This window comes from Bison bison, unplaced genomic scaffold, assembly GCF_000754665.1.
Source record: "Bison bison bison isolate TAMUID 2011002044 unplaced genomic scaffold, Bison_UMD1.0 scf7180017864484, whole genome shotgun sequence".
NCBI classification, from domain to species: domain Eukaryota; kingdom Metazoa; phylum Chordata; class Mammalia; order Artiodactyla; family Bovidae; genus Bison; species Bison bison.
In genome coordinates this window covers 502,150-510,616 of record NW_011495044.1, presented here as the reverse complement: position 1 = coordinate 510,616, position 8,467 = coordinate 502,150, and the positions used below count along the sequence as shown (strand labels likewise).

Sequence of the window (8,467 nt, the reverse complement as noted above, 5' to 3'; positions counted from 1 at the left end):
CCTCTTCTCATGTTGTGCACGCTGGGTCCTGTTAGTCAGAAACTGTCTTTTCATCCTTCCAGGCCCTCAGAAAGAGTGACTCACGAGAGAGTGGAAACGCTCCGTGACTTACCTGTGTCCCCACCCCACCCCCAGTTTGCCTGCTATAAACGCCCTTCTGTTGGAGTTTATCAAGGAATAATGAGTGTTTTACCCCTGTCTTCGTCTTCTCCATCAGTGCATGTCCTTGAGAATCTGATTCATCTTTGATATCAAGTGAATATAAAAGTGAACAAGACAGACTTGAGAGTGTTAAGGCACTTACCACCCCTTTGGGGAGACAGTCAAATAATCTTACAGACAAGACTTGAAACTGTAGTGAGTGTCATGGGTTAGAGACACATGGAAGTATGCGGTAGTGGTTTTAACTCAACTTGGTTTTAGAGAATTGATCTGAGGTATAAAGAGTGAATGAGGCAGAGAAGGGTAAAAAATCAAAATAAAGATTCTTAACTTGCTTTACATAGATGACTGTGACGACTGGAACAATATTTCTCCTAAAGCAGTAACAGAAGGTTTAAGAAAGTAGTTTTTAGAAGTGGGAAAGTGATATTGTGCAACTTTTGAGGTAATTTTCTGGCCTTAATTTTCTGTATCTATGTGGATCAGATTAGTTAGGACTGAAGTGAATATGGTTAGATTTGGATTAGATCAGGTGGGATTGAGGTGAATTATGGCTTCCCAGGTGGCTCAGACAGTAAAGAATCTGCCTGTGATTCAGGAGACCTGGGTTCAATCCCTAAATTGGGAAGATCCCGTGGAGAGGGGAATGGCTACTTACTCCAGTATTCTTATCGGGAGAATCTCACGGACAAAAGAGCTTTGTGGGCTACAATCCATGGGGCTGCAAAGCGTGGGACACAACTGAGCAACTGACACGTTAACTTTAGTGATTGGATGTGGATTAGATTAGGTGGGACTGTGGTTCAGTTGCTCAGCCATATCCGACTTTTATAATGAATGAATGATTAAATGGCCCAGTTACCTTAATACTAAGTAACTGCTAGGATCTTTGTGTATTTTAACCCCCAGAATTCTTACATGCAGTTTTAAGTAACAGCTTTATTAAGAGTCAGTTCATAGACCGTAAAGTACAGTTCACAGATTTTCAGTTTTATCTCCAGAGTTGTGCACCCATCACCACTGTCAAATTCCAGAACATTCTGTCTCTACAGAAAGAGGCTCCGTAGTCACTCTCCATTCCCTCTCCAACCACTCATCTACTGTCCATGGATTTGCCTGCTCTGAACATTTTATGAAAATAGAATTGTGAGATATGTGGCCTCTTACATCTGGTCTTTCATTTGTTCAGTTGCTCAGTCGTGTCTGATTATTTGCAATCCCATGGACTGTATCATGCCTGGCTTCCCTGTCCTTCACTGTCTCCCGGAATTTGCTCAAACTCATGTGTATGGAGTGATGTCATCCAACCATCTCATCCTCTGTCGCCCCCTTCTCCTCCTGCCCTCAATTTTTCCCAGCATCAAGGTCTTTTCCAATGAGTCGACTCAGCTCTTCACGTCAGGGGGCTAAAGTATTGGAGCTTTAACATCAGTCCTTCCAGTGAATATTCAGGGTTGATTTCCTTTAGAACTGATTAGTTTGGTCTCCTTGGTGTCCAAGGGACTCTAAAGAGTCTTCTTCAGCCTCCCAATTCAGTCTTTCACTTAGCATAATCTTTTTCAAGGTACAGTTTGAAGTGTAGCAGGTGACAGCATCTCGTTGTTATGGTGAGTGATATTCCATTGTATGGATATGCCACGTTTTGTTTATCTGTTCACCAGCTGATAAACATTGGGTTCTTTCTACTTTTTGGCTGTTAGGAATAATGCTGCCATGAACTTTCAGGTACAGATTTTTGTATGGACATTCACTTCCTTTGTATATACAACTAAGAGTGGCATTGCTGGGTGTTAACTCCATGCTTAATGTTTTGAGGAACTGCAAGACGGTTTCCTGAAGCATCTGTGCTGTTTGACAGGTTCTTTCAGCAATGTTTAAGGGCCCTGTTTTGTCAACAGCCTCACGAAGATTTGTCATTGTCATCTTTTTTGTTAACAGCCATCCTAGTGTGTGTGCAGTATTTTTTCATTATGGTTTTGACTTTATGGCACTTTCCTAATGACTAGTAATGTTGAGTATTTTTTCGAAGTGCTTCTTGGCCATTTTTAAATTTTCTTTAAAGAAATGTCTATTCAGATCGCTTGCCCATTTTTAGATTGGGTTGTCTTTTTTTTTTTTTAAACTGTGGTTATAAGGTTTCTTTTTATATTCTAGATACAAATTTCTTATTGGATGTATCATTTGCAAATTTTTTTCCTAGTGTGCGGGTTATTTTTTCATCTCACATGCATTTTAACTTCTTAAAAACTTGATGTTAATTTTGGGTATCATTAACAATTGGTATTGTTCAGTAGTTAAATTCCATTAAGTTTACAATTCTTGTTTTAGAAAAGCTAACATGCAAACCAAAGTAGTTAATGAAGCATAAAAAATTGTAAATAAAGTTAATGAGAATAGCACATTCCTTAAGATGAAAAGATCAAAACCCAGTTTTAGATCTTCTGTTACCAACATCTTGTGTGACCACTTCTTCATTTAGGGATAGCAAATATTATATGATAAAAGGTTGTGTGTTTTCTTCTGGTCAGTACAATCCTGAATTAAGTTATCCTCTTTGTTATAACAGTGAATATCTACTTTTAATTAAGATAAAATTGACATGTAACATGTAAGCTTAGGGTTTACAGGGTGTTGGTTTTTGATACATTTATGTATTGCAATACAGTTATCACTGTTAGTTAGCTAATACTTGTATCACATCACACAAATATTTCTTTACTTGCGGTGTAAATAGTTAAGGTCTAGTCTCCTAGCAATCTTACTTATTCTAATTTTAATTTAAAAGTTGGCGATTTTTTAAGTGAAATTTTAAAAGGTATGTGACTGATACATTACTGGATATTAATCATAATTTTGACATGTGAATAGAACAAAAACCTTTAAAATATTAGCAAAGGGTATGCTGTAGAAGTGGAGTTTTCCCAACCCAGCTACTCTGACCATCTGTTATTCATTATGAAAAGAATTTGGGAGGGGGTGTTAACACCTGAACTGCAGAGAGAACTCCCCACAGTCTGGGCTCTGAGCAACCTCTGTGAGAAGAAACTAGCCTACCACCCCAGGAAGCTCTGTCTTCCAGGTTCTGGGGTCAGAGGAGCCGCTGTGGCCACATCTTCCCTTACTCCCACGTAATGTGATGAACGGCTTTGTACGTGTCATCTTTTTAAAGTTTAATGACTGCGATTAGTGTTTGCAGCTCAGATTTTCTAGTCTTCCTAGTAGATGACATGTAAGTGCATACCAGTCTATAACCAGAAGTCATAGTGTTTTTTATTTGGCATGATAAAGGTTGTACCCCTTTATGATGTTCTTTTCTTCTCACTCTAGGCCTCAGGAGTGCAAGTTGCCGATGAAGTATGTCGCATTTTTTATGACATGAAAGTTCGGAAGTGCTCCACGCCAGAGGAAATCAAGAAAAGAAAGAAGGCTGTCATCTTCTGTCTCAGTGCAGACAAAAAGTGCATCATCGTGGAGGAAGGCAAAGAGATCTTGGTGGGAGATGTTGGTGTCACCATAACCGATCCTTTCAAGCATTTTGTGGGGATGCTTCCTGAAAAAGATTGTCGCTATGCTCTGTATGATGCAAGCTTTGAAACAAAGGAATCCAGAAAAGAGGAGTTGATGTTTTTCCTGTGGTAAGCATTGTTAAAAATATCAAGTTTTCATAAACTCAGAGTTAATCTCTTGTTGTCAGCTTAGCTCCTCTCCAGAGTCTTCAAGACACTGTGCCCAGAGCCAGCCCTCTTCCCAATTGATTTGTGCTTTTGAAGCGGGTGCGGTCGTCATCTCTGATTGGGATTTGTTCTTCGTCCATACTCTCCAGGAGGGTAGCTGCTGGCCTCTTGGGGCTATTGACATGAGACAAAATCAGAAGTTCGGCTTTAGTTTGAGTCGCCACATTTCAGATGCCCAGTAGTCACGTGTGATGAGTGGCCGCCTCGTTAGGCAGCGCTGAGACAGAACATTCCCATCACTGCAGAAAGCTCTGTCAACAGTGCTGCTTCACACAGCGGGAAAGAACTGTAGAGCCATTTACATGGCCTTTTTCTTGAAAGGCTGTTTAAATTATTCTGGTCTTTTCAAGTAAATTCATACTTGAGATTAAGTTTGACTTGAAAGTCACCCTGATCCTCACTTAGTCATATTACTATACATCCCATGATATGGAATTGCCACATAGTGAGAATCTCTCCAGCTTCTAAAGGGGCAGGTGGTAATGGCTTGTGATTTGGGGAGCAAGGGTGGGCCCTGTGGGTCCTCTTGATCCTTTGGCCTGAGCTGGGCAAGGCAAGCAGGGGTTTAGCTCTTTAGCTGTGTGCCAGGGGACTGGGAGAGCATTCTGGTTTCAAGGAATGTGACTCTAGGCCACCCCTAGTCCACTGCGGCCCTTGGCTGCACCTGGGGAAACAGATGCCATGGGGTTGCAGAGATGCCTTGGGGTTACAGACGTGAGGTCATATTGGGCTCTTGCTGTGGAGCAGGCCTGGTAGCCACAGACACATGCTTAAAGATAGTACTGAGTATTAACACTGAGCATGTTGAATGAAAGTGCATCTGTTAAACTTTTATTTCTGCTGCATGCCAGGTGTTGTGTTAGGGCTGGGAAAGTAGCTGTGAAAAAAGCAGGGAGAGCCCTGGCCCCTCTGGAATTTACTCTGAGCCGCAGATATGGCAGGTAAAAGTTTAAGCTTTTAAATTGGTGAATATTTCCTTTATTTGCACTATTTTTATCCTGGTTTTTTATCCCTTTTTTTCCCCACTAAGAAAATGATACATCGTCATTAAAGAACATTTGGGAAATGAATGAAGAAGAGAAAATTCCAGTGTTAGTGCTGTGTTTTATTTTGCATTGTTACTTTTTAAAACATAAAACCTTATTTTAGGAGTTTCCTGTAAAAGGCTCTGTTTAGGGCCCAGGGAATGGCTCTTAAAGTATTTTAAAGATCTGGTTAGAGTAAAATGAGAACAGCTAAAGCTTTTTTTGTCCCTGACCTATTTTGCATAAGAAACGTACCCACTGAATTTTGTAGCTCTTGTATCTGAGGTCCACGTTGTGGCTTTGCCACCCTCCTTGGACCCTAGAATGGGGAGGAATGCGCATCTTGTTCCCAAGAATAGACTAGGTGAGGGACACACAAGTCCATGGTGTTCATGACTGATGATGTCCTGGAAATGTGGCCACTAAATGGAGTTGTTAAGTGCTTAAAAGTATTTAACTACACTCCTTTTACCCTTTGGTGTCATGTAGTGTAGAACGCAGGCGGGCCTGAGGTTCAGTGGTGCAGTGAGAAATAATGCATGTGTGGATATGCAGTTTGAGGAGATGAGATTTTTCTGTGGGTTGTTAATGTATCTGTTGCTTTTCAGTATTGCTGCTAATGAATGTGGTAAAGCGTATGCAGTATTTTTTCAAGAGGGGGAGGCACTGAAAAATCTGTGAATGTAACGTAATAGTAATATTAGCAAGACATCATTATCGCTGAACTTCCATTAAGCTTAGAAGAAGAAATCTTTGTGTTGTGTTTTGTGACGCTAGACCGAGATGGAAAACAGGCGCACACGGTCAGAGTTCGCTGCTGGAGTGGACCTGGGCACGGTGACCAGGAGGGCAGTGTGGGGACTTGGACTTCACTCACATTCTTCTCCCGAAAAAACCTGAAGCAAAAATTGGGAGCATTTCTTAATTCTGGGTGGCAGATACTTGATTCACAGATTATTCTCTATACTTTCCTGTATTTTGAAAGTTTTTCCCACCAGAAATTATTAAAAAACCTCTCATGAAGATGGTGGTTATTAGCCTGAACTCAATCCTTTATTGATACAAATGATTAAAAAGGTATTTTCAAGAAGACAATTGATAATACAGTGAATTATCCAGTGTTGTTTATTTTCACTCCATTAACTGAATCTGATCATTGGTCCCTGACTTTTTTCCTTGGTCAACACAAGTTGCTCTATGTATGCGCGTCCGGCACAGTCTCGGAGCAGAACTGGAAAACCGTGCAGTTGGAAAAGTTCTCCAGAAGGCTGAGGGCCCTCCCCCATCTGATGCAGTTGTGTAGCGCGATGTTAGTTGTGCTTTCTCTAAACTGGTTTTCTTCTTTTGGGGCCCCTCTCCTCTCCAGGGCACCAGAACTAGCTCCTCTGAAGAGTAAAATGATCTATGCGAGCTCCAAGGATGCCATCAAAAAGAAGTTCCAAGGTAAGGTCTAGCCTCCGCCAGGTGTCGGGTGTGGCAAGCCAAGGAGTGGGGCTTCATTTCAGAGCGGCGCCTCATCTCCTTGGCAAACCTCCACACAGAGCGAAGGGCACTGCTTGTTCTGAGGACACCCGGAGGCAGAGCCGGCTCTCAGCACGTCTCTGCCTCCTGCAGGTCCTTGGGCCGGGAGGCCTGTGCCTGATACTCTGCCCTCTCAACATTGTGTGTGTGTGTGTGTGGCTTGTTCAGTCTGGTTTGAAACTAGTTTCAGACGTTGCCAAGTTTCTCTCAGGGCAGGTGGAGACAAATTGGTTTATATCGGTCATAGTAAGTGATAAATCTGCTGTTGCCTCTGAACGTAGCCAAGTAGCAAAAAGGACGTGTTCATAAATGGGAAGGGATGCTCTTATTGCTGGCTTTTCTTTGGAATGGTATGGTTTTTAGGTTATTGACTCACCTGTGTCCAAAGGAGACTGGCCAGGGCTGGCCGGTTATATGTGACTTGCCGCTGGGTCACGGGGATCCTGAGAAGATGGCCTGGACCTACTTTCTGTCTCCAACCAGATGGAGATGCTGGTATGATGGACAGAGCATGGGGCCAGTGCCCGTAGCCCACTGAGGGCTGAGCTTGTCATCTAACTGCTGTGTGGCTCAGCCCAGACTGCATAACCTCTGTGGGCCTGGGTCCTCCCAGCTGAGGGTGGGAACGTGCCCGCCTTCCTGCTGTGACTGGCTCCAAACCGCTGGGAGAGCCAAGGTCACAAGGGCTTGGCCCATGGTCATGTTCATTTGGTTTCACTGTGACTGGTTTTATATTCTTGCAGTAGGGCAGATTTGCCTTAGCTTGTTTTACGTGGGAAAACAAAATTCTCACTTCCTTCCCTGAAACCTGGTGCTGCCTCATTGCATCCCTGCCTGGCTCCGCACGTGCTTGTTTGGTGTGGGATGTATCCCGGCTCTGTGTTGCCGTCCCGGAGAGGAGCTGCTCTGTGGACACGCTCTGGTGACTCGCAAGGCATCCCCCTCCTGCCCTTCTCCCCAGCGAAAGCATCTCTGGCTTTCTCCCGGTGGTCCCGCGTGGTCTAGAAGTTGCCCCTCTGTGCTAAAAGCAGCTCAAGAAACAGTCTCAAAACTACGGAAAACCAGAAAACAAGGCAGCTGTTCAGAAGCGAGCAGCTGTTTGCAGAGCCTCTGCTGTACACGGGACTCCGGTGCCGTGCGCTGTCCTCCCGAGAAGGCCATCACTAGGCCGTCTCTGAGAGAGCTGCCTGGACGTGGGGTGTGCAGCCACCGGAGGGCTGCTTTCTGGGCAGAATGATCCCCTTTGTGCTCTTACTCCTCAATCCAGCCGGCTGAATCAAAGTGTCAAATTCATGTATTAACGTACGTTTCAAAAACCAGGAAAAAGGATTCCTACTCCCGCTTTTTAACTTTTTTGTTGAAAACAGCCTACCTATGGAAAGCGTACGTGAAGCATGGTTGTCTCCTGATCTGATGACCAGCATCCCAGCCTCACTGCTGCCCCTCCCTGCCCCCTGCTCCTAACAGTGCAGAGTAATTCTGGCTGATTTTGTTATGTGAGTGGAAGCGTCTAGAATGTGCGCTGCTAGGTCGGGCCCCTCTTTGTCAGCACTAGTTCGCGAGTCTCTCTCGCCGGTGCCCGTGCTTTCAGATGACTCATCACCGTGTACTCGCCCGCGGTTTGCTCTGCCACAGCTGTCCCACCCCTGTTTAAACCGGCCTTTTAAAACAGTTGCTGTGTTAAAGAAATAGGTAAACCGCTGCCATAACTAAACATAATTGTTTTCTTTCCTCCCTAGGCATAAAACACGAGTGTCAAGCAAATGGGCCAGAAGACCTCAATCGGGCTTGTATTGCTGAAAAGCTAGGTGGATCCCTAATTGTAGCTTTTGAAGGATGCCCTGTGTAGACCATCATCTGGTGCCACAAATCGAAAGCTTCTGTGTTTAATGTTATCCTCTTGCTATGTATAAGTAAAGCAGATAATGTTTAGGCTAGGGACTCACTGAAGGGGAGCTGTCTTGTCATTTGTGGGGGTAAACTATTCTATGAACATGTGCAAATGGCCCTAAATAAATCTACACT

At 43.7% G+C, this 8,467-nt stretch overlaps 1 protein-coding gene across 2 annotated transcripts in view; it reads left to right on the top strand.

Annotated features, from left to right (window-relative positions):
- LOC105004845 (destrin) overlaps window positions 1–8,467 on the top strand; it is a 23,807-nt gene extending 15,340 nt beyond the window's left edge. For both annotated transcript variants that reach the window (XM_010862586.1, XM_010862587.1), the window contains exons 2-4: window positions 3,490–3,797; window positions 6,288–6,364; window positions 8,182–8,467. In XM_010862586.1, coding sequence (XP_010860888.1) covers window positions 3,490–3,797; window positions 6,288–6,364; window positions 8,182–8,291 — 495 coding nt within the window. In that variant the 3' untranslated portion in view covers window positions 8,292–8,467. The remainder of the gene's footprint in view (window positions 1–3,489; window positions 3,798–6,287; window positions 6,365–8,181) is intronic.